The following is a 27,333-nucleotide window of genomic DNA, read 5'->3' on the forward strand; positions in this document are numbered from 1 at the left end:
TGTTTTTTTAATTCATATTTGCTCCTGGCAAAGTAAAAACCTTAGCCACTTATTTTTAGATACAGGACTCATAATGCAATATGGTATGTGCATGTCTTATACTATATATACAGTACTATACCATAGAGCAGGTGGTACAAACTAGAAATGGCCTGTGTTATAAATGATTTCTTCAAGAGATGCAGAAACAGTTATAAAGAAAGATAGCAAACATCAGAAAGAGGGTATGGGAAGGGAAAATCTGTGCTTACTGTGTTAGAACCCTGCTGTAGAGTTTGCACTAATGGACAGGAATGAGTTAATCTCCCAAAGAGAAACTTTGAAATACACTTGTGACTTTACTCCCTATGACGGAGCGCTGTACTGTTAATGTAGAGGACTGTGTTTAATCAGGTGGCTTTACCTGAATTGACATACCTAGAAAGAAAATGCAGGGTTTCCTGCTGAAATCGAGCAGCCTGTGGGTTCACATTTCTCTTGTGTTTACATTTGAGAGTTGTTTAAAAAAAAAGGTTGAAAATATAAACTTTATACCATAGGCGTTTCTTCTTATCGGTATACAAAACATGTAATCAAAAGGTTAAAAAAAGAAGTTAAACTAGAGTTTACATATGAAATTAAAGCCCCCAAGCTCTGTAGCTGGAAGTTGGCTGTTTTGTTCAGAGTGACATTATGGCTGAAAAGCTTCATGGAGGGAGGAAGCTTGTGTACCTGCGGCTAAAACTACCTTAGCTACACTAACTGGTTAGCTAATGTCTGGCTTCTAGTGAAGCAGGATGCACAGAAGGCTAAACTATGAAATAATTTAGCAAGTATTCACCCTGTAATTGTAATGTAAAACTGAATAGGATTATTGGACATGGCAGCTTTAAAAAAAAGTCAACAGTCCAGCACACAGCACCCCCTGGTAGCCCTATTTTATCATTGTAAATTATTGTCCTAAACTCTATTCCAATAGAGGTACACACGTTTGGTATCGGAAAATGAAAATTTCAGAGGTTAAAATATAATGTCTTTACTTTCAGATAAACTCCCAAAGGCAACACTAGTGGTCTTAGAAAGACGGTCCTCGTCTAGATTGAGTTCCTATCGAAGATGGTGTTCTACTGTATTTGTTGTGTTTATTTTAAATACTGCTGTCTTCAATTCCTAATCTAGCATAATCATTCTAATCCTCTTCTGAGCTGGAACAAATGCTGGGCCGTTTGCGAGAGCAAGATGAAAAACAAAAAGTACTTTAATGAATTAAATATACACTCAGTGGTGTGAAAATAAAACCCTTGCCCTTGAATATACTCAGATGTATTAAGTGTGCTCCGTGACACTGTGGTTGGATCAGTGATTTGCATATCTCAATGACATGAAATAAATTCCAGAACTCCCAAACAGCGTAGAAGGAGTAGCAAACATGCCACTACAGAATATGATGTGCTTTTTGAATGTATGCAAACTTACCTTAAATCACTGCCACCTGTTAATAACGGTATTGAACACAATCATTTGAATAGGTTCTTTTTTTGTTTATTAACTCTTAACGAATAGCTTGTTAAAAAAATGTTTGGTGTTACTGGTGAAATACTGTGCATTATAAATCACATATGAGACATGAAGTTAAGGATTTGTTCAAAAGCACATCTTACAACGTGTAAAAAATGTCGTAAGACCACACAAGTAGTTTTGTGATTTAAAATAACTTACTAGGGAGTTATCATACTTTATATAGTAACCTATTTATAAACTAATAAAAACTAGGCCAGCCTGGGGATTCAGGATTATCAAGTGCAAGTCTGCAGAATATTTAGACAGCGGGAGCCCCTAGAGAATCACCAGCAGCAGCTCTGTGCAGCACTATGGGTGGCATTTACTCTTTGATCTGAATCCGACTCGCTTTCTATCACCAGCAAATCTGCTGTCACACGAGTTTACAATGACAGCTCTGTAGCCAAACATTTACGGTTCCTGCTCAAAAGAAATTGAATCTTGACTGCAGAGTGACACATTTGTACCAGTGTGCCGTGGATTCAACCAACTCATCTCATTTTTATCACGTTTATTATGTTTTACCTGTTTTCTCCTCGATATTTCAGTGCTGAAGAAGCTGCTTGATAACATCCTGGGAACATTCGTGGAGAGCAGTAGTACATGAAGACGTTTGCATAATGGTCATAAATACAATATACACACGCAGGGAAATTGACTCATATTGAGTCATATGGACTCAAACAGTTCTTCTGCTGAATGTTTTGTTGGTCCTCTGCTGTTAAAAATAACAATTCTGTAACTTTTTTTCTTTCTTTTTTTTAGCTCAAAATTATTATATTAGGGAAGGAAAACATTGGAGTGGTGGAAACATGGGGATCGACAGCAAAGGCTCAAGTATTGTCTAGCATGCACTACCTCCTCTACACCACAGGGGTCAGTCTTGTACTGGCTCTTGCTGGTTCTTTTTTCATCTCTGTGGTTTCCTGATAGTCTATTTAAATCAGTAATAACTTGACTTTAAAAGATGACCCTTAAAAAAAATACCAATGACTACAGGTTTACAAAACTTCAAGCTTTTTATAAACAATCCAAGATGCTGTGTAAAGTCAAAACCACGGATGACGTGTCGAGTTCTATTTTTAAAAATGTTTGCATTGAAGCCGCCATGTGGTCTGACAGTGCAAGTGTTACTATGGTAAAGAAATAACTTCATCCCACTCACATCCCTTTGTTTTCTCAGGGCCTGGATGCCACAGACTGAGGTCTGGCCATCCAGCTGTTTTACAATGTCATGGTGCTTCTCCCTTTGGAGCTTTCCAACATGCTTTTCAACCACAAATTAGCACGGATAAAGATCCACATTCCATTTCAATGCCGGCAAAGTTACCAAGGAATTCTATGATCTAATACTGTTTTCAGATAGTATTAGGAACGAGCAACCTTCCAGCTTACAAGAAGAGAATATTGTGACTACTTTGCGTAAATGATATCTGTTTTTGATTGAATATATCCGTCTGGAACGTCCAACTCCACAGACACATATGTGTCACTGGTTTCCTTTTTGCATTTTATTTGTGTGAGGTAGATCTGGAAACTCATGCCCTTTTTTGCTGTATGGTTTTGATAATTGGTGAATTAATGTTGTACCGTATTGCACTCTTGGATTTGTAACGATCAATCTGGGTTCTTGGATAGTTTTCTGTCCGGTCTCATGTAGGTGTTTTTGTATTATATTTGTGTTGTTTTTGTGAATTTCTATAGCCAGGCATGGCGTGGATGAGCTAAGCAGAGACAACTAGTTGTGCCGCAGGGTGCTAAAGTTCTGGTATTCGGACTACTGGTGAATAAGTTGAGCCAGCAAACTCAATTCACATGTGAGCACTGCATGCTTATTGACCGAAAACTGTACTTGTTAACTTAGTATACGTCACTCTGAATGAAACACAAACATGGCACACATATTTTGATGATATGTAGTGTTGGTAAAGTATCTCAAGTCTTGGATCCCCTGTACCATCATCTCTTTCAGTCTTGCACCGATGGTGCACATCCAGGTTAATGTTTGCCAGGATTCAACCAGCTCAGATGTGACCTTCTGGTCCGGAGGAAAGTGGTTGCTGCTGGTATTACTTATCCACGAACACTGACCATGAAGCACTATGAAGTTAATACCCACAGTACACTACGCTCAACGTGAGAAATAAACTGGAAGGGTAACTGACTTATAATAGGGGTGCTTTCATAGACCCTGATTAGCACTATTCTTGGACTGCCTTACCTGAGGTAAAATGAGATAGGCCAAGATTAGTGCTAATCAGGGTTTGGAAAAACCTTATAAGTGAGACAGAAAAATGATTTTAATGGCCCACTTACTGTTCCACCAAACACTTATTCTTAACATTTAGAATTTACAGGAAACACTGGGCATATCAATTTTTCCATAAACGTTATGAGTTTTAAAAGCACACATAGACTCCTTACATGTAATTCGGGTCTGCACATTGTAAGGACAGCAAAACGAAGACACAATGCTTTCAGTCAGATCCTAACACCATGGACAGTAAATGGTTTATTTCTGTGTTGTGTAGATTTAAAAGCATTTCTATGCAGCACACTGTATAGGCCTACTCTTTAATTATTGATACAGTATTATTGTTACAGCAAAAATATTTCCTCAGTGCTTCACGCTATTGACAGCATACTAGTGATAATGAAATATTTTCCATTTGTGTCAAAATCAAAGCACTTTAATTGTATTAAATGTTCTAACTATCTATTCACATTAGAATGCTGATCACCTTGTTTAAAAACATCAAGGCATTAATTCATCAGTGATGCTTACCTCAAGTGTCTAATTAATTATAATTCTCTCTTTTAGACACAGCTGTGTCTTTCAGTTTGGAATATATAACATTTGTATGCAAAACAAGTTGTAACCAACGGTGGTTTTATAACAATAATTAACCTAAATAGTACTTCTTGGTGCTTGAAATAATGGAATAATTGTGTCTGGCTGAATGTAATGCAATTGCTTTCTTTTGGTTTTTGACTGACTTCAACATACAGCTGTAGTCAAAAGTTTACATACCCCAATGGAAATTTATAATTTCTAGAAATTTCTCAAAAACAAGGAATTTTAGGGAAAATTTTTGTAGCAAAAGTTTTGCTTTTGTGGATGAGGAAAAAAAGTTACAAGAACGAAACAGATGTCTACAATTATTTATCTCAGCAATTTTTTTTCAAAACTCCAAAAATGCTAATTCAAAAGCATTCATACCCTTTGATGTTATGATAGTATTGTCTACAAGGTGCAGAACCTAATTCTAGAAAAGTCTAGAAAATGCTGGATTGTAGGTGAACATTCTTAGAATGTATAAAAGGGTTAGGCATAGGATAATTGCTGTCATTACCAATAAGTCAATATGGGAAAATGTAAAGAGCTATCTGAAGACCTTAGGCAGAAAATTATCTATTGTGATAAAGCTGGAGAAGGATACAAGAAGATTTCCATGCATTTGAGTCTCCCAATTTCAACTATTGTTTCTATTATCAAGAAGTACAAGACTCATGGTACTGTCACAACGCTCCCTCGGTCTGGAAGAAAGAAGGTTCTTTCACCAAGAACAAGTAGAAGAATTGCGAGGAAGGCTAATAACAATCTGAGATTAACAGCCAAAGATATTCAAAGTGAATTGGCTGCAAGTGAGACCTGGGTTTCCATTTCAACCATAAGTCAAACATTGCATGGTGAAGGTCTCAATAGTCGCAGCCAAGGAAAAAGGCTGAAATAAATAATTGTAGACATCTATTTCTTGGAACTTCTTTTTTTTCCTCGTCCACAAAAGCAAAACTTTTGCTACAAAAGATTTTTTCTATAATTCTTTAGTTTTTAAGAAATTTCTAGAAATTATACATTTCCATTGGGGTATGTAAACTTTTGACTACAATTGTATACTCACTGTTGTGATAGAAACAGCTGTTAGCATCCTTCACCTGTATGGTTCCCAATCTATAAACACAAACCTGTAATGACCGGAAACAGCAAAGTCCTACAGAACTGCAACTGTGACAAAATCTTTTACTTTGCAAACACTACCAGCTAGTGGCACATCACAGCCATACAAGCTGTGTCACCACCTTGCACTCAGGAGGTTAACCCATACATGATAGAAATGCAGAATACCTCATCTTTTGTTGTGCAAACGGAAACCCAGTCTTGTGCAGTAACTTACAAAAAGGTGCATCTCCTTTTTACAATTCGGGTCTAGTCCACACAGACAAGGTGCTTGGTTGGCAGGGGCATCCTACCTTAAGGTGGCCCTACACCCTGTTGACAGTATTATGACAATTGTTTTATTTGATTTGTGTGTCCACACCCTCATTATTATACAATGAACATATAAATGCAGCTGTAGTTACAGCAACAACTCGTACATGCTGCCTTACTTTCAGCCTTTATCACAATGCGTGTCCTACCGATCAATAACTGAAACGTGATTGTAAGAGGAAGTTGTTCTATTACTGACAGATGAATCAGTCGTGTGACTGATTCACTCCATATGTTCCAATATTGTGTTCATGCCCAGTACACTGTAAACTATACGCTACCTTATGGCGTTCAGAACAATATTATATAACTTATTGTATCTCTTGAACTTGCACAGCTTACCATTAACTTCTGTACACGCAAACGTTTTTTTTGTTTTTGTTTGTTTGTTTGTTTTTTTTTTTTTTTTAATACAGTCCGGACGGTATCGATTTGATGTTATTTTTACACTTGCCGCTAGAAGGCGATGCAAAAAAGTGAAACTCAAATTTAAATTAATTATACGCAAAGTAAACTGACAAACATGTTTAAAAACTGATAACTGGTTTTGAGTTACCTTACTGTAAAGATATGTAATCTAGTGGCTACAGTAGATACACCTGCTGTACAGTGCTTCCTCGCCCGCCAGCAGAGGTTTGATCACATGAAATTCCACAGCTTGTAACTGGCTTCTACTGTAGCGTTAGTAAATACGATACTTTTCTGTACGTTTGTTAAAGCATATTTTGATGTCCAACACAACTAAGCTTGCATGGGAAGGTAATATTTAATTGACAACAGCGTAAACTGTAAAGTTTTGAATGCGTGACACGTTGCCCGTGCTTGATATGCTTAACTTACCTTGCTTTGAAGTGTCTTCTGCGGGAGCTGTGTTGACTTTTTCTTTTCCTTCATTCTTATTTTTCCCTTTATTTCCACCTCTTCCAGTTTTCTTCTCCGACATTGTAAATGTTATATTAGATCCCTAACCTGTGTAAATCAGCTAGGTCCAGGCAGTTAAAAAATACTTCTCCAAAAACGCTTATTCAAAGTTTTTCGACTGTTGAAGAAAGGTTTCTTTCGAAACAGAAATATATAAGTAAACTGTCTTGTCAAAACGTATAACAATATTTTAACTTGATTCCCTTCAGCTGTATTTTTTTTGTCACGCTTTTGTCCTTGGAGATGATAAAAAGTTCTAACTTCACTTCACTAACACTTACAATAACTACCAGCAACTCCTCTTGTGATCAAGATCTTATTGAAAGTTACATAGCATGTGGTGTGGATGACAGGTTAAACTCCTGAACGCCCATCCCACGTGGGTGGAGTATATATATATATATATATATATATATATATATATATATATATATATATATATATATATATATATATAATAACAGGTTTTAACTTTTTGTTAAAACCTGTTATTATTATTATTATTATTATTATTATTATTATTATTACGTTTTTTTATTTGTTTTTTAAATACAATTTTATAATTTTAATTGATATATGTGCTTGTAATTGTAATGGGAATGTTTCCACAACAGTAAAACCTTTTTTTTTTTCAATTATTAAAAAAAAGGATTGCATAAGTTTGTTTCAATCACATATTGTTGCTATTGATTATCATCTTTGACTTATTTATACATGAATATAACACTTACAGTGGTATTTATTTATTGCAGTTTAGTTTATTAAAGTATCTTGTACATGTAACACTACTTCATTGAAATAATCATTTAAAACATCACAAAACATAATTTACTTTGAGCAATAAGCGTACCCCTATAGTGAAACAGTGGTGGATCCTAACATCACCAACATGTAAATATTAAAACCTGCAATTTGACTTACTTTTAAAAGGCAAAAATACAGGTAGGAGGCTTTCTCTCTCACTTTTTGTCTTTTTGTGACTGGGTTTTTTGTGTTGAAACTGTATATTGGTCCATTTTTTCGAAGTGTTTACTCCAGTCTTTAAAGAACTCCTATTTTTTGGCTGGAGAAAGACACCTGTCAAAGCTAGAACCCAAAAAAACTAGGTAACATAATGCAAAGTCTCCCAAGCACCCTCGAGTCCTTTACTTCTCTGTTAAAAATAGGAGTTAATTAAAGACTGCCACTTTTTATTATTAAAATATATACTATTAAAGTGCATTATACATTAAAAAAAAAAATTAACTCAACGACTCATTTTCACCAGAATCATTTCCATAAACATCTGTTTTGCAGCATTATGAAAACACATAACATTGGTGATGAGTCTGATGACGTCAATGAGTGTCATTGTATACAAATTGATAGAGACTGCCGTCTTGTTTGCGTGACAATGCACACAGAGGAAGAATACTTAGGGCTCTGAAGCCTTCATAAAGAAGTGGGGGGTGGGAAATCCAGATGCTGTATAGTTTATAGTTGTTTATATAACAATGCAGATTTAGGAAATTGACACATAGCTTTGTTTAGGAAAAATGTACAATACTATTGCATTCAGGCTGGATAATGCTTGATTGAGGTCAGTGTCAGTAAAAAGTATTGTAACATCGACAGTCTGCATGGTTAACATCACCAGACTCCCTGCTGCAGGGTATGCTTAATGGAGAGTCAACCTATCAGGAAAAGGGACACTGAACTAAGACTGCTGTGGAACGCTGACATCACGAGGGATGGAGTTAGGGGCGCTATAAAAGCAGCTGCGTGCTCTCACCACTAGGAGAGCGTCGGGAGCAAATGAAGAGACTGGTTAGCGTTGTTTTGCATGGTCGAGGCCTACAGCGACCAAGTGCATTCAGAAGCCTGTAAACAGATAATTGCAGACGCTTCTATTATTAGTTTACAGGGACTGCCAGCAGCTACCGCAAGTTCGGTTGGCACCCTGCAATTGTACAACAAATAAACTGTGAATTGGAAACTGCACCATCATCTCCCTGGTCTCCTTAAACGGTGAAACGTTACAATATTAAAGAGCTGTATGTATGTTTTCAACAATGCTCATAAAGTGAATCGTTTACAGTGCTACCTTTTTAGTTCGCTAATTGACGTACATATCACAGAATCAATTAATCAATCAATCTTTATTTTATATAGCGCCTTTCATAGTGGACCACCATCACAAAGCGCTTTACACGATGCAGTAACAACAAGAAAATCCATAATACTTTAAATACATAATACACGATATACAGTAAAAAAAAGCATAATACATTAAATACATGTTATGATATTGAAAACAATGAATCAACTGCATAGTACATCTGAGCAAAAATCAAGCTGCCAGTCTTCTATTGTTGTTTAAATAATCTTTTTTTTTTTTTTTTACAGCTCTGAGTTTCAATTCAAAATCCAGTATGGATATTGTGCAATTCGTTCAATGACAAAGTCAGGAAGCCAGCGTTTACCAACAGGTTTCAATGAAACGCAAGACGAAAGCAGAAGCTGTCGTTGCAAGAGAAGACATGTCTGTAGAAGCTAGATTTTTGGCAGCGCTGCTGCTGTTGAAAGTTCAAGCCTATTTGACAGGCGCAGTTGCAGTACATGTCAATTGATGTTGCCCCTATCAATGAATAGCAACTGGTGAAACTCAATGAAGATTTGGCAGATATGAAGCAAAACAGTACAGTCAGTAGCAAGGCGATTGGTCCAGCTGAAGTGGCATCATATATTCCGGGTGGATTGTCCTATGGATGGGGGTGTAGCCGTTATCAGTGACAGGGTGGGTACACAAAAGTAACTAAAACCATTATAGTTTTACATGTTTCCATTCTTTCCAGCTAAGAATAAGCAGTGTGGCATTTATTTGAAGACAACTGCTCATGATTGGTAATCTGGGATCCTATTTCCATGAAGTCCTGTCTCTATTTATAGGTGTTGTGGTGATAAATACTTAAACAAAGAAAAACGTTTTTACGTTTGTAAGCTAGTGTGTGCAAGGATAAAGGGCAGTTTTTTTTTTTCTTAGTACATATTTAGTACATGTTTATTTACTATGCATAACTATTGCAAAAGTGAATATATCTAAAAGCTACATTGTATCGGTATAAAATACTGTACCACAGATACAGTGTAACCATTAACCTGTCCACCAGCAACACTCTGCCCCCCAAGTGGAGGTTAGAAATGCCACACTTGTTCTGAGGTATTCCTTACTGATGTGTTTCTTTAATCTCCACGAGGGTGCTGCAGGGGGGCATGTCATTGGTGACACTTTGATGTACCAGCTGTTCTTAGAGATTATACATGTTTGAGCGCAATGTTGAGGCCACATAGTTGCTTCAAACTGCTGCATTTTAAAGAGTCACAAGGAGGCGACATCAGAAACAGTACATTATATCCAAAGTGAATGGAAACAAGAAAATAATCAATTGGTTAAGATCATGTGATCATTCACATCCATACCAAGTTGCTCTTTTCATTTGCCACATCAACTTCTTCCATTAGAATAGACAATTAATTAAAGCTAAAAGTGGAAGAGAACCATGAGTGACACAAAACTGCTTTAATAAAATACATACAGTGTAATCCTTCACTTCATGTTAGGAGACACGCCGAGCTGCAGTACCACGTAGACGAAACAAATATATCATTTCAAATATAACAATCCTATTGGTTAATTGGTCCTTGGTGTAGAACTTTTTGAAACATTGCTAACATTAAGGGATATATTTAAGTCCCAGTCTTTAATTAAAATACATTGTGAAATGTCCATGTTAATGTTAGAAAATGAGAAACAAACAACTTGAGAGTGCTGAATGGTCCTTACATGATATGACTGAGTACTTTTGTTGAAGTAAATCCTGTAGCAGTAAATTAAAGGGGAACTGTAATGTAAATTAATATATAACCATTTCAATAGAAAACATGTTAACTAAAGCTTTTGACGCATGTTCAGCCTCTCCCTGTTCCCCTTTAAAGACTGTGTAACGCCATGAGAATATGCCTCACAGTGTCAAACATTATCTATTTAAAGTCAGTATTCAAAATAACATTCCTGCCTACTGCTTATCGAAAAGAAAAGAAAAGGCTTTACTTTTGGAAATATGTGTCTGGCTAAGGCATCATCATCCAAGAATTTGAAACTGAATACCGAATACGAATGCAATAACTGAACCCTCCATGTATTCATCGGGGGTCTGGTTTCTGAGGTTTCTTAAGTCTTCTGAAAAACGCAAATTCCACACCAGCAAGTTTGGGCAAGCATCTGGATATAAAGGTATTTCTCAGTGTGCGTAGATTACTTTATGGTCCCTTTTGAAGTACCAGTTTCACTCTGTGGGTGTAAATCAAACTAGTAGAAACAGATTTTTTTTTCTTAAGCATCTACAGTATTGTGTAGTAGTTCATTTCCTTTCCATAGCAACGGCAAATTCTGATTTTGTATTTTAATAGATTTCATTCCACTGAATTAAATGGCAAAGCAGAGTGCGGACACAATCCTACTGAAGAGCTAGAACTACGGTATCTCCACAGGCTGACTGAAGTAAAACAGCAATTGAAAAACAACCTTGATCCTGTTCCTAGATGGCAAATGTTTCTTATTTCTATACAAACACTATGGGTAATCTAGCTTGGGCTGTCTATAGCAGCAACACGAACAGAAGAGTAGGTCCTGGACTCGAATCACAGAACCATAAAACAGGAAATATTCAAAAGTACGATTTAAAAAAAAACACAATATAGTTATAATGTTGTATAGTCTTTCATTGATTACAGAAGACCAAGGAGTTTAGTTAGTTAGTTGGTTTTCTCATTCAACCACATTTCCTGCAGTTAATTTACCAGTGTTTATTTTGGTCCACCCTGTATATTCTGAACCAACATGATGATATATTAAGATACTACCAGTTGTAACCCCCTAATAAGCTCATTCCACGGCACATGCATTACTGTATGTAAGGATCGGTGAATAGAGGCCTACATATAAGACCTGTACACAATGCAGTCTGAAGGAGGAATATGAAAGCATGCAATACAGACCTACCGTATGAGGGAATATGATTAACAAAACCTCAGTAGACGTTGTAATAATAATAATTATAATAATATACCTTTGACTAAATAAGTCTCTTGATTGAGTGATGAACTTCACTTGACATGTCTTCTGGTCACAGTGTAATCCCAAGACATTAGGCTTGTGTTATTAGTGGCTTACATATAGATGGACCAATTCACAAGGGCTGTCAATCCATCCCTAGCATAGGAATTACACTAAACACCAGCAAATGAAACAAAGGAAAGAAAATAAGTCAGGTACAGTTTGTCAGTCAGGTGGTTTTGCACTGGAATGCAAAGTTCCAGGAGTCACTATTAAGTTATCAACCATCATACAGTAGTCTTTACTTGTTTTCTTGTAACTTGATTCACATACAGTACACAGTATACTGGTATAACTTGTAGGGAATGAAAGTCTAAATTTAGATTAATCTTGGCACGGCACATCTTAAAAGAAGGGAAACTCCCATATATATAGATATATATAGATATAGATATAGATATACTGTAGATATATGGGTGATATAGATATAGATAGATAGATAGATAGATATGTGTGTGTGTAAGCTACAGTGTTCTTAAGTAGTGGCCAGCGCAATATAGGAGTAGGTTACTGAAGTAAACTTCTTGGAATATGATGTGTTCAGTCCAACCCCTTCAATATCTCATCTTCACTATAGTATCTGGAGTAAGGCTATTTTTTTATTTTTTTATTTCTCAGCTCTCAAAGTTGGATAGTTCTGGTCTAGAAAGTTAAATACACACACATATGGCTGAAGCCTCTACAGTACTAGTGGTAGGGAATAAAATGTATTTGGAACATAAGAACAGAAGAAAGTTTACAAACGAGAGGAGGCCATTCGGCCCATCTTGCTCGTTTGGTTGTTAGTAGCTTATTGATCCCAGAATCTCATCAAGCAGCTTCTTGAAGGATCCCAGGGTGTCAGCTTCAGGCTCTTATACTGGCTAAATAAAACTATTCTGGTAAAGGTTACTTTAATGCGTGAACAAATGCTTTGGCTAATGTCTCCACATCAACATACTGTACTGTAACACAGATGCTAAAAGATTGTGTCTTGACTTTTTAATGTTATTTTTAAATAGAATTTTAATATTTGGGTAAAATATTTTGCTTTTTCGAGCAACATTCTATAAACTAAAATAGAAAGCCTGCACATCAAGCAGAGGAAGAGGACAATCTTTATTTTTTTTACCAAGATAAACATTTGCATGGAATTGTATTATTATTATGTGTGTCTGTGTGTGTGTGTTTTTTTTTTCACTGTAATCCTGTTGCAGAAATTTCGACTTCTCAGATTTCAGTATTACACATTTTCTAAAAATGCCTGTACGTGCACACATTTAATCCAAATACACAACCTAGATGTGAGTCAATGGATTTGTTGCATGTTAGAAGAACATCTGTATCAATAATGCTCTTCCTTACCCTTTATCGGTCATTAAACAAGCTAGATCAGCCATGTTCACCTACTCATAGGCTTGTTTGTACAAACAGTTTACAATAATGAGGCCCCACGCACTTGAATTTCAAATCCTAAAAGTGTTTTTTCTGAGAAGTTGATAGTATGTCCATGTTGTAATCAGTTTACTCGTCACTCCCACGTGCAAACTGCATTGGGAAAGTCACATTTTACCTACAATTATAAACATTGTTTGCTTTAAGCAGTTAGGAGGAGACGCAAGGCAGTTAATTAGTTTGCTAATTCCCCTCCCGCTACCATGCCTCCCTGTAAACGGTGCTATTGCCCCTCACAAATTCACCGAAATTGTATAAACTAAAACAAAAAAAAGGTTGAGTCATCATAATACTAAACTGTTACATATATTTTTCCAAGATGAATAAGGAGTGCAGTGCAATATCCTGTTTATTGGTGTTGTTTCATTTAAAGGCTTCACTTACGCAAACAAACTGGAAAATTGCAACAAACAAATAAAATAAAAACCTAGGACTGGAAGACCCAAAAGCTGTAAGATAATATACTTAAGGAATAGAAAGAAGACAAGCGTTGAATTGACAACAGAACTGGCAGAAGGCACAGGTGTTTTTGTCCATCCATCAACAGTCCAAAGCACCTTTGACCATTGTTCCATAGTCCAATTTCTGTGTTCCTGTGGATATTTTAGCCTTTTAGTCTTGCTCCCCTTTCTTAACAGAGGTATTCTTACTGCAACATATCTTTTAAGTCCTGATTTCAAGAGTGTCCTTCATACAGTTGATTTGATGGACAGCGACACCTGTGCCTTCTGCCAGTTCTGTTGTCAATTCAACGCTTGTCTTCTTTCTATTCCTTAAGTATATTATCTTCAAGTATTGCTCTTCCCTCTTAGACAGCTTTTTGGGTCTTCCAGTCGTGGGTTTGTCAATTACAGATGATGTTTCTCTGTACTTGTTGATTATGCTTTGGATACCACACCTTGAAAATCGAGTGATGTGAGCTATTTCACTCAATGTTTTTCCTACTTTATGCAAGTCAAGGTTGTTATAATAGTAGAAAACACTAGTGGAGGCTTTGAGTAAATTGTTGATGCTCATAATGCATCAGAGTAGAAAAATGCAATAAGTCCAAGACTTTTGCACAGCAGTGTATAAAAAAGACCTAATTACCATACTCTGCAGTTTGAATGGATTGCCTTTCATATTTGACAGATATTCATTTCTGTTTCCCACTGTCATTCCTTGCACTATTACTGGCCAAAACTAGGAATTCCTGTTCAGTGAAGGGATTCAGTGTTATTAGGCTTGTGACGGGATAGCGTTGTGGGCCCAGATGTTAACGGCAGGGAAGGAGACTCAGACACAGAGAAACTGCAGTTTAAGCGCTTCAGGGCACTTCAATAAACAAAAGTAACATAAAATACAAAACAAAAAGGCACACGGGCCAAAATAACGGTTTAAACAAACACAAAACTATTCAGGCTGGGCACAGCCTTCACTGAACTTTACAGGTACAAAAATGTAAAAAACACAGCCACAAAAACACTCATCAAACTCCTTTACTCCACAGTCTCACGTGTTTTTGGCAGGGACAGGAAATTAAAACCATCACTGCCAACCACCACCAAAACACCACAAACACTATTTACAGGCAGGGCCCTGCCCTGCCACAAGGATCTTCTTTGGTTTCTAGGAGGAGCCTCTGCCTTTCACCTACCTTTACTAGACCCAAAAGCGTGTTTTAACTTGAACTGTTCATTGTATCCTATTCCTCTAATCACTAGATATTCCAGTCCAAAAAAAAAAAAAAAAAAAGAAAAACCAGTTATACTGTACTCCACTGTACCTGTATTGCCTGCTGCTATTACTGTATTACAAAGCCTATAATTTTGACAGGAAAGTGAAAGACAATTAAAAGCAAAAACATGTTGATTATGTAATGTTCAGGGCAGCAGTGTGGGTAGTGGTTAGGGCTCTGGACTCTTGACTGGAGGGTTGTGGGTTCAATCCCAGGTGGGGGACACTGCTGCTGTACCCTTGAGCAAGGTACTTTACCAAGATTGCTCCAGTAAAAAACCCAACTATATAAATGGGTAATTGTATGTAAAAATAATGTGTAAAGAAATAATGTAATTGTATGTAAAAATAGTGTGATATCTTGTAACAATTGTAAGTCACCCTGGATAAGAGCGTCTGCTAAGAAATAAATAATGTAATGAACAATGGACTGGCCTCCTGTTATTATTTTTAGCATTTATCCATCAAAGGTTTCTAATACAGAGTGGCACAGAGGTATGTGCAGACAGGAAATCATCCCGTGGTATTTTTTCTGGCAGTAGATGACAGGTCCACAGAGATGGAAGGCTACGGGACGTGTCTGCAACAGTTGCATTGGTCGTATAATCAATGCCATTGATAGAAATAAACAGTGGTGTGACACGCCAATAAAGTGTCACTGAGGAAGACGGCAAATCCACCCTGTTCAATTGATCATGCACCAATACATGTATACAATCACAGATCAAGAAGGTTCAAGAGAAATTCTAAGTTCTAAAAGGAATTATGAACTTACAGGCAGCTTGAGCCCTGTTTCCATGTTTCCAAATCCATGCAGTTTGAAAGAAGATTTTTTGAAACCCATTTATCTTGAAGCATTTGGATCCAGCTCATTTGAAAGGTGACAAATTTTGGTAAGGCACATTAAAAACAAGGCATCAGCTGTAGCTGTGTTAATCTAAGGGAACACAAAGCCACCTTTTCAGGAACAGTGGTTTGAAACCTGGTTCCAGGAGACTGGAAGATCTAGCTTGAGGCAACTTTGCTCTATTAAACCCCCAGTCTCCCCTGGTATGTCATGCAGTGGCTTGAAACCCTATCTCCTGAAACCAAGTTTCAAGCCACATAGTGACTTCGTGTTCTCTCAGCTTTAGAAACACTTTTGCATACAGTATTCTTACCTATCTTTGTTGCCACAAATCTCTGTTTGCAAGCCATGCCTTCAGATTGTCTTACACTTCCAGCTGCTGTCCCTGACATGCTTTGTAACCAGTAAGATACTTTGAACCTAAAGAAACTGCTGTAGTGACCTACAGTAGGACTTAGGAAGTAAAGCAGTAACAGAACTCGCTGGAAGGCAAGGTAAGCAAATGTGCCTTCTTTAACCTAGTGTAGTACCAGATGTTGCTATAACATGTACTTCTTTCAAATAAGCATGAGACCTACGTAGAGATTGAAAGTGCATGACAGACAGGGTTTTATGATTTTATTTGTTAGCTACAACCACTTTAAGAGTAACTTAACAGTATGCCTATCCTATATTACTGTTGAGCTTAAAGCGACCTGTGACCCCAAAGATTTATGGAGCTCTGTATAGTTGGAAGATAATGTGCTTAGAGAGTGGATCGTTTGAGAATGCGCTATGTTTGAAAGTGACTGTTTATTGCCAACTGGACAACCGATGGTTTACCCCAGAAGACACGTCTTTTTTGTCATTCTTTTTCAACAATTAGTGTTAAGCTTGAGTTTGCGTGGGATAAGTAGAACATATCTTTAAATGCCAAAGACGATTTAACAGGTGTATTTTTGTAAACAACTTTTATCTTTGAAAGGTTATTACGTACAAGAAAAGCACAAGGTCTAGTAATATAAATATCCTATTCTAAATATTATGAGTGCCCTGGCTGAAATACCAAAATACAGCAGTGTATAGAACATTTGGCTAATTAAAAAAGGCTGCAGTAAATCATTGGCTAACGCTGACAAAGTATTATTAGTTTCCCAGCCCAAAGGTAAACCATAAATGAATACTGTATCAGCAAATAATGCATGATAAGCATCTTGTTACCCTCCTACCATCCAGCTGTTTTCAACAGGACTGAAGAATAAATAGAAGAATACATGCAGCAACATTTACAACATTTTGAGAATGATATTTGAATATCTATTACTTCTATCTTCTTTTTTGTGCAATCAACACAGTCCAAGACAAAACAGTAAATCATCGTTGATCCTGTTTGGTAATTGATCAGTATTTGTCTGATAAATAATTAGCATCATTCTGAATCAGGCTACTTCTCCTCTTCACTGGATTACAGTGTGGTGAGGGAGAAATTGACACAACTGGTCACATCTTAGCACGGCTGGATGTACTTTAGAATTCTCTGCATCGATTTAGTTTATAGTGTGATTGCTTCACTCACCACTGAACTGTGTGCATCACATTAAACTGGCTATTATTGAAAAACAGGAGACTGTAACATTGGTGTTCAAGGTTCCCCAGTATTGAAGCTCCTTGATGGTCTTGGTATACCTCTTATATATTCTGTACTTATACACATTTTGGCAAATTGACCTTTGCGAGTCATGCAGCCTCCTACTGGAATTATATGCCTGATAATACAGTAAAGATTATTGGAACTTTTAAAGTTTTATTTTAAAATACACATGGCAGGTGGATGTTGATTGAGTACTGTAACTCATGTACTCTACTGTCTCCAAGGGCGTCATTGTAAACAAGATGTTGCATCTCAGTATACCACATTATGGGGCCGGTGTAAGGAAAAAAAATGGTTTTGACCTGGCGTTCTGCACCCACTATCAAATTAGCTCTTTGCCATCATTAATCCTTTTAAATGATGTTGAAATGTATTCAAAAGAAGAAAAGAGCATGGAATTGGATGGGGATCTGGAATACTAAGCAGGAGCAAACATTATAATGAGATGTAAGGATTTTGCCTTGCACTTGGGCAATTGCTGACCCTCCAAAAACTTTGCAAGACGGAGAAGACCCTACATATTCAAACCCAGGGTTACTTTGTTTGGAATGGATTGTCCTCTCTGCTTGCCTCTCCAGCGGTGTCAGCTGTTGATGTGGATGGCAGCCCTCCTGTTCCTACTGCATGTCATTGGCTGCGTTGCAAGTTTCTTTTTTGTTCGCTGCTGCAGGTCCTGCCACCTTTTCATCAGCTGGTTGACTATCCACCTGGTAACACGACAGCACTTACTTTCTCCACTACAGAGGACCATATTGCCTCTTTGGTAGCATAACTGATGTTGGCTGAGGCTTTTCTAAATAACTCCATTTCATGCTGAGTGACCTCAGCCATGAGGATTCTCAGCTCCTCCTCAGAAAACTTTTCTTTTCCATGCGCCAAGAGGACTTTGCTGCCCTTCCTCTGACATATTTTTTATTTTGGTTTGATTTTCGTGCTCCACAAATCTCATCCAGCGCCTACTGCTCTCTGTACTCCTAACTCACCTCACCTCTGGGCTGTAAGTGCGGCCGCTAAATACCCCGATGCACAGGCGACGCTCATTGCGATCCTCATTGTCATGATTGCTGCTCATTATTCATGCATGTTCAGTAATTTGCATTGATCTTAAGCTTACATAGGCCGCAGTGCAAAATAATTGCCTGGCCACTAGGCAAATTGGATTTTGCAGTCGCAGTTGTTTGCACTACGCCTATCCTTACATCAGCCCCCATATTTTATAAATTACTGAAATTACATGTTCTATGATGGAGATCTTATTAACCAAAACTATCTGCTATCAAGCCACCAATAATAATACTTTGTGATTCAAAGTACTATTAAATGATTATGTATGATTGTCAAATTATTTTAAAATTATTGGTTTTAACAATCAGGCTTGATCGTGATCAAATACAATCCTTATGATGGGTTTTAATAATTAACCATGATTTCTAATGTATATTTTGCAATGTTGTTTGTTAGTAATGATTGTTTTAATAGTTTTTAAGAATTTCAGAAACATAAGATGCTAATTGCATTCTGCCACTGCTACTAAAACAAAAATCACAGACTGTTTTCCATTCTCAAAGCTTTTTTCAAAGAGATCATTTTAAAAAAATCTGCTAAACTTTTTAAATTTTATTTACGACAGTAAATGCAGTCTGCTTTTAATTCTGAAGACTCACAATAGTATATACCAGTGATAGTACAGGAATGAACCAATACCTCCGGGGCAGGGGGAAAATGACTTTGGCATCAGGCTTTAAAAATAGGAACTATAAAGAGTGAATAACGTCAATAAATGGATGACATCTTTTAAGAATCAGAATAAAAAGAAACCACTGTGGGGACTGAAACATCTGTCACATTGCATCCAGCTCAAATACAGCACACTGTCTCTTTGTCAGATCTTCTATTGGACTATGAATTGGTCTGGCAGAATGTGAAGGGTAACATACCTCCACACTGTATCCCAGCTCAGCCACTGATTCACTGTGTGTGGCCCTGAGCAAGTCAGTTAACCTCCTGGTGCTCCGTCCTTCAGATGAGATGTAAAACCAAGGTCCTATTGTAGTGACTCTGCACAGTTCATCCCCAAGTCTCTGTAAGTCGCTTTGGATAAAAGCCTCTGCTAAATGACTACTACTACTACTACTACGACTACTAATACTAATAATAATAATAATAATAATAATAATAATAATAATATACAGATGCTTGCTTCAGTAGTTGAAGAACATTTATTTGTATGTGATATTAAAATACATTCAGTACTGTATGAGAATGTCCATTGGGAGTTTCTTGATTGATTTGTTTTTCTTTGTAAAAGAGTCAACAATAATTATTATTATATTTAAACAATTGACCTGTTTCACATTTTGGTAAAAAATAGGCAAAATTAGAATAATGTAATGGAAAAATCATTTTTAATTAACTGAATAAATAACTGCTAAATTTAAATTTTCAGGCACAGAATCAGAGCCGCCCCAACCCAACCCAACCCAACCCCACCCCAACCCCAAATAAACACATTATGTCAATAAAACTGCTCACCTTCAGTAATCAAGTAAGCAAGCCATACTGCATGTGTGCTGTCACTTAAGTGAAATAAAAACTGTTTGCAAACATTATCCTTTTTATATAAATCTAAAATTATATTTGATCGATCGACTTATCAAATTCACGTGTAACATTTCACATTTGGATACTGCACATTCAGCTGCAGTTTTGAGTGCTCTAATTTTTGCTGTGTAAATAATTACACTGAAACAATATGCTCAACAAAACATCATGACGTTTTTATCTGAATATTCTAGCCAAGAAGCAGCTTTATTTTATACCACGCTGCATTTACGACTGTACTTCCAAACATTGAATTTATCGCAGACACCTATTCAGACCGTTGGTGTGGTGGTCCGTCTTACTTTAATACACACAATCTAAGTGTCATTATCGATTAATAGTAGCCTACTCACTTTAAGAAAAGCCTCCAGTAAAACTTTAAAAGACAATGCTGCACTGTTCTGCGCCGTGTCTTGGTTTTCTTCGGTGGAATGTAAAGAGGACAGGCTATTGATTAGCCTATCAGACAGCTAACCCATTGCATTTATTAAAATAAATGTCGGTAGCGTGGCATAAATTTATCTTAAATAGATATGCAATGGCATATTAAATTAATGTTAAATTAATATTTAACAAATATGCAATAGCTGGTTTCTTGCTAAATATTAACCAAATGTCGATTGAAAATGTAATTGCATATCACGTCAGTTTATATTACGTTTTGTTACCCTTGAAAATATGTAATAATCTCCCATTGTTTACATGTCCTTATTGAAAATACAGTTAATCTGACTTAAATGTTAATGGGAATAACAAGGCTTAATTTAACGCAAATTTAATATGCAATTGCATATCTATTAAATCTGTATTTAAAATGAATTTAATATGCAATTGCATATCTATTTAATATTAACTTAAAGTAACTTTAATATGCAATTGCATATAATTTGCATACAAACTCCAGATTTAGCTGGCCAGTTAAATATTTAGCTAAATGTTAAATCTTGTTAAGAGATTAAAGATTTAGTTAAATATTTAGCTAAATGTTAAATCTTGTAACTAGATTTATAAATTATATCTGAATGTACACATTTAAAAAAAAAATTAAATCATTTATAAATCTGGGGAAAAAATACAAGATTTAAGTTAAATCTGGGAAAAAAGACATTTTTTTTTTTTTTACACATGGCACCCCATAACTGAACAGCATCAACTGGATTGTGTAAAAACATTCTCTTTTTTTTTGTTTGTTTTTGTTTTTCTAAGTTCAATTTCCATATTCTTAAATGGAAATTGTTACTGAGTCATATCTGCAGGCTTCTGAAAAGCTAAACATGGTCAGCCTGACAGTCTTCCCTACAGACAGACAGAGCAGAGTAAAGGTTGTTCCAGTCTTTTATTGTCTCATCTCCTCTCTCCTCTCTCCTCTTGGACGTCAGGACAGTGACCTCCTGTCATTTTTGATGACTATCTGGAAGCTCCTTGCATCACTGAGGGGGAGCTCAGACCGCTCTACCCAGGACTGGATCTTTTCCATTCTGATGGTCAGCTTAAGCCAGCTTTTTCATAAATTCCAAATGCTTAAATTAAAACCATAAATAAGTAGGATTGAAAAAAAAAATCCAAAGTAATCTTTTAATAAATTAACTATGTATTAAGCAAAAAAAAAAAAAAAAACCTATCCACAGGGAAAAGTCCCAGAGGGATTCACATTGCAGCACAAATTAACTATGGTAATGACCGAGTTATCACATGCACACAGTACAGTATGGGCTCTATTCAAAAAAGAGTCAACAGCAGTTAAAATGAGGAAAACATGAGAAATGATCTGATTCTGACAGTAGACAACTACTCTTACTGCTAATTGTGATTGTTAAGAGCCAGCTGATGTCTGTTAGGAACAGTCATCCATGAAAATAAAACGTGAACACAATTCTTTGCCCAGACTTTTGATTTCTGGTTTGGTTTTGTATTTGATTTTTGTATATATATATATATATATATATATATATATATATATTTATGTGTGTATGCGTGTGTGTGTGTGTGTATAAAAAAACAAATGAGTTCAATCAGAAAACCTTTTTGGGTTAACTTTAATATCTCTAATGGCTTAGTTTTCTTACTAATTGATGCCACAGGAACCATGTAAATTCATTTCCTGTTCAAGATGGAGTGAATACGGTAAATGCCTGGTTAAAATATTATTTATTTATGGTTAAATTACTATCTCTGGATATTTTTTAGAACAGGTTTAAGAATGCATTTTTATTTACATGAATAAAACAATGAATACATATATACTTTGCTGTAGCAAGGACATGAGGTTGGAGTGTGTGAACTATGTCAAATATTTCTGTGGATATCCTTGCCACAGCCTTCTGCTACCAAACAAAAGTGCTCACAGAACCCTTATAGGGGTGATGATGTCATGAAAAGAGGGAAGATTTTTCTTAAACGACTGTAATGCTAGTCATACTGTAAATCTGTGAACACAAATCACTTCATACAGTGAATACCAATATTTGAACAAACTTGTATTTATCTGGATAACAGCGCATGCTTTTATAGCCCTATAAACTGTAACATCTGAAATGTAATTTCTAATAATGTAATTTCTAATAACCCTGAGTACAGTGCTTATGGTGTGGGTTTTAGCAACTGCGTGACTCATATACAATATGAAATGAATGAATAAATAAATAAATAGATACATCAATAAAAAAATCATTTTAAGAGTTATAAATCAGCTGTCCCCATTCTTTGCAATTGATGATTTTAGCAATCTGAACCGGCACTGTTGCATGAACTAACAGGGGACTGACTGTCTGTGCTCCCACAAGTGGTGACAAAACAGAAATGATAACATTATTACATATTTGGAAATACTGTACTTTAGAACTTGCAGTCTAGCCCATCTTCTTAAAAGTAATATTGAAGCTTACATGTATCTACTAATATATTTCAATGCAATACAACGGCAGGAGGGTATCTGAACTATAACTCAGTAAATAAAGTTAGAGAATCAGCTTTTCCACTGCCTAACCCCCAACCGTAAAATTAGCTGTACACAGTTCAAGGCCATTTCATGCGAAATTCAGTTAATCAGTCACTACAAATTTGGGGAAAGACTGCAGTTCTGTAACCAGACCCCTGCCCCTGGAATAATTACACAGGCTGTTGCCCTTCTGCCAATATTTCCATAAAACTTGGCAATTCCTATGAATGTAGATAGAAGCCCCCTTGAAAACATTTTTCTGTCAGTTGTGTTCATAAATCTTCTAGCTAGCCAGCTGTTTCTTTCTAAAGCCTCTTAACTAAATCTTTCCATAACCTTATTTTCTAAGACACCAGTGTCTGCCCAGCACTCTGCTGGTATTATGGTTGGTCTTTTCCTAACAGGGTATATAGCAATATCCACTGAGTCCATAACTGACTTAAAACTAATGCTGCAATGAACCTCAGACCTAGTGACGTAGAATTCAGTTTTGAACGGAGCATTTTGGTATATTGAAAGGGAGAGAGAACATTCAAATACAAGATTTACTGCACCAGCCTGCTCCACACAAAACATGTATTACGCTTGCATCACCAGCCTAACCTGCTTGGTAATAAAAAAAAATAAAATCAGTAACATCACTATGAGAGTCCATTGCCACGGGCTTCTTCACCCTGAAAGTTCCAATAACAATTACAGCTATGGCCAAAAGCTTTGCATCATCTACAATTTTAGGATTGAGACATTGTTTTAAAAAAAAAACTATGAATGTAATTTAGATATTTTATTTAACACTGTGTCATCAAATAAACCTTCTCCTGGAAGCCATAATAGTAGTACAGTATTTCATGTTAGATTTTGAAATGTCATATTTTTTCATTAAGTATATGTAGGGCTTCTGATTTTCGGTTTTAACCAATAAAACCCGATAAAACACCCCCGATACAAAAAAAAAATTAAATCGGTGGACAGCCAATAAACACCGGAAAACACAGTAAAAACTTTGGAAATGGTTAATCTATTCACTTTGACTTTACCCTTTTCACATTAAAAAAAATAAAACCTACTACAAAAATAATAATAAATACATTTCCCAGTGCTGCTGGGCAATGTTCTGCCTTCCTGACTTGTATCTATCATTGATTAGTTCTGAATACTTTAAACTTACCCCAACTACTGAGTGACAGCACATTCCTACATTTCTACTGGAGATTTAAAAAAAAATTACAATCAGGTTGGAGGCTTGTTAGTGGGATTTAAAACAAAATTGTGGTGAAATGTACTAAAATGCCTGCACACAAAAAACCCAGAAGAATGTGCCCGTGACCATAGGGATTTTGTTGTGGAAGACAGCAAAGGAAAGAAGGTACAACTTAAGTGTGCAAGTACTGTCGAGTTACTACTATACATATTTTGACACAAAAAAGCCCCGAAAAAAAACGATTTACATAAAACTCAAAAATAGCTAAAAATATGCACAGAAAAATACAATTAATAAAACCCGAAAAACAGAAGCCCTAAGTATAAGGAAAACTACAAAGTAGTGTGTAATTCATTATGTTAATGAAACATTATTCAGCAGGTTTCAATTGACATTATGAAGCAAAATGAGTTAGTTCTATAGGGTGATGCAACATTTGTGGCCATAGCTGTATATGCTGGAGTATTTAGAGAAGTGTGCCAGGGGAGCTAATCCAGTAGATAGCTTCCATGTACATTTAAACTAATATGGCACTGAGCTACATCAGCTGCCTCTGTGCTTCATTCCCTACCGGAATCTTCTCGGAATAAAGAAAACCCTTCATTATTGCTTTGTGAAAATTCATAATAAACCCCTCGTTGACAGTTAAATCTTCAAATTAAAACCTTGGCTCATCACTGTGACAAGAAAAGCTTTCTAGATACATGTCCTTGCCCTACTGCTGTGGGTGCACCCAAAACAACCCACATAACAATAAATGAAGAGTGCCAGACCTTAACTGACAGGGACCAACAGCCAGAATGTGGGCTGAGCATCACCTGGAGATTGCACCAAACAATTAGAGCTTTCGATGGTCTCAGAATCACTCTCATTAGTACCTTACATTATCATACCAGAAGAAAGTTCTGCAAATCCATTCCTAACCTGAAATTGTAATGATCGTATTACAGAGGCAGCAAAACAGAAGAGGATAGATGTTGTGATGTAAGAGGCCACCAATCTTCAATGACCGTTTGTCTGTACGTCTGGTACATAATGCCCTGGGGACATCCACCCTTTGAACAGCAAGTGTTACATAGAGAATAATCTTTAAATTGTTCTGCTGGGGTCCTGATTTGAATTGCTATTTTGCAATCTGATAGTGACTTTATGGATGGATTTAAGGTTTGGAGTAAATGTGTGATTTAAGGTTTAGGAGTAGGTTTATGTATGATGTTCCTGGAGCTCTGTGTACTTCAGTGGCCTTTTTAACCTAAAACCTACAAGAAACCTGCACTCATCACTTCTCATATAAGGCAGATCATTAGAGTTTGTAACAAATAGATTTACAAAGGCTTATAAAAGACAAACTGAGTTGGGCTCAAAAATATGGGTATCTGATTGGTGCTGCAGCCGCATTTCAACAGCTCTGGAATTCTACCCAGAACCTGGTGGAACTAATCTTCAAATTCATTAACACTTCAGGGACAAAGCTGCAATCGTTAGCAATAATGTTTCCCTATACAGCATTCGGTAGTAAACTATGCACACAAAAATAGGGAAAATATTGTTTTTTATTCCAAATTATTTTTTTTTGTTGTTGTTAATATCTTTTCAGACTTTTTTTTTAACAAATGTGTAAACCACTGCAAGAAAATAAGTACATATAATGGATTTCAAAGCCACCCTACACCGTTTACCCACTACAGCTGAATAAGTTCAGTAATACATCCATTTGCTAGTTAGGCCACTGAGTTTCACTGTCTGAACATTTGGCTATTTGGTTTGAATAACTCTGGTTTGGGTCTGGGGTTCTGAGTTAGTGCACACCCCTTGAGAGCACACTCAAGTGGTGGGGATGTTTTCTGGATATTTTTTTTAGGTTGGGTATTAAAAATAACCAAGAAAGTCTTACTAATTTACTTGAGGAAAAACACGGAAACACAGTCCAACAAATAAGGACGTCTCATAGATTAACATATCTTCTTATTCAAGAAACTAACAGACCCTCTTCATCACAGTGAAGGTAGCAGGAAGGGTGAAAATAACATTTAGAAAATATACGAGAGAGAAAATGTTATTATTATTATTATTATTATTATTATTATTATTATTATTATTATTATTATTATTATTAGTTCTAGTAGTAAAAGTAGTTCTAGTAATAGACCAAATATATTCATTTAATTTGTTTATATTTATAATAACTTATTTCTTACTGATTTATTTAATATGTTCTCTTTTTCAAACAGGAAATTCTAGCAAAGTGTAAAAACAACAAAAAAATCTGACAGTAGTTAAACTGAACAGGACAGATCTGAGCTTATTCATACATAGATATGCAGACTATCTGTCTTGCGGCTGACAAAACGCGACAGTCTCTGAAATAAAAAAGACCAATGCCACTGGTACACAGCCTTATCTAAACATATCCAACTGCTCTGTTGGAAAGATTCAAGTTTTCACATAAATAGATAATGAATCATGACAGACACAGATACGAGCCAGGAAAACAGATTCACCACTGCTCACTTGCTTGTAAATGACGTGTGTTTATGTGTTTTTCATGTCCCAGATGTTGCCTAAACAGTGTGGTTTCCTGCTGTACCTAAGAAAACATTTGAACGTGTTTGCATATATTAGTAATGTGACCATTTGGCCCAGTTCATCCACAAATACATCTGTAATTTGTTGAGGCCTTTTTAGGTATGATTCATGTGCCGGTATTAAATCAATGCAGTCGTTTTCACCTGTCTTCTGATGAAAATGTTTGTGGCTTGAGATTCCAGGATTTTCACTCTAATCTTGAATTGACTGCAGGATGCAATTAGAAGACAAAAGATGAAGAACTGTAGCTTAATGAGAATTAAGAAAATGCATTATTCTGGAAGTTAACAAGAGAGAGAGAGAGAGAGGCGTGTGATATTAATCACTTCAGTTGCCTCTTGCTTTATTTTAGTTTTTTGCAGCAGCTTTCACTGTTTTATTTGTACCGTTTAATTTTTTTAACCAAATTAACAGTATTAAATAAAACCAGTGTAACCTTTTCTGAATTAATTATTGAACAATATAATTGTACTATTTCTCACAATGTATTTGCTT

General features: G+C 36.2%; 1 protein-coding gene across 4 annotated transcripts in view; it reads right to left on the minus strand.

Moving 5' to 3' along the window:
• Positions 1-27,333, minus strand: part of LOC117409519 (pro-neuregulin-1, membrane-bound isoform) — a 175,627-nt gene that overhangs the window by 69,156 nt on the left and 79,138 nt on the right. Inside the window, exon 1 of one of the 4 annotated variants that reach the window (XM_034015704.3) lies at positions 6,650-7,044. The exons of the other annotated variants lie outside the window; for them this stretch is intronic. Coding sequence (XP_033871595.3) covers positions 6,650-6,752 — 103 coding nt within the window. The 5' untranslated portion in view covers positions 6,753-7,044. Of the gene's footprint in view, positions 1-6,649; positions 7,045-27,333 lie in introns of those variants that run through there. 4 annotated transcript variants of the gene reach the window in all.

This window comes from Acipenser ruthenus, chromosome 1 (genome assembly GCF_902713425.1).
Source record: "Acipenser ruthenus chromosome 1, fAciRut3.2 maternal haplotype, whole genome shotgun sequence".
NCBI classification, from domain to species: domain Eukaryota; kingdom Metazoa; phylum Chordata; class Actinopteri; order Acipenseriformes; family Acipenseridae; genus Acipenser; species Acipenser ruthenus.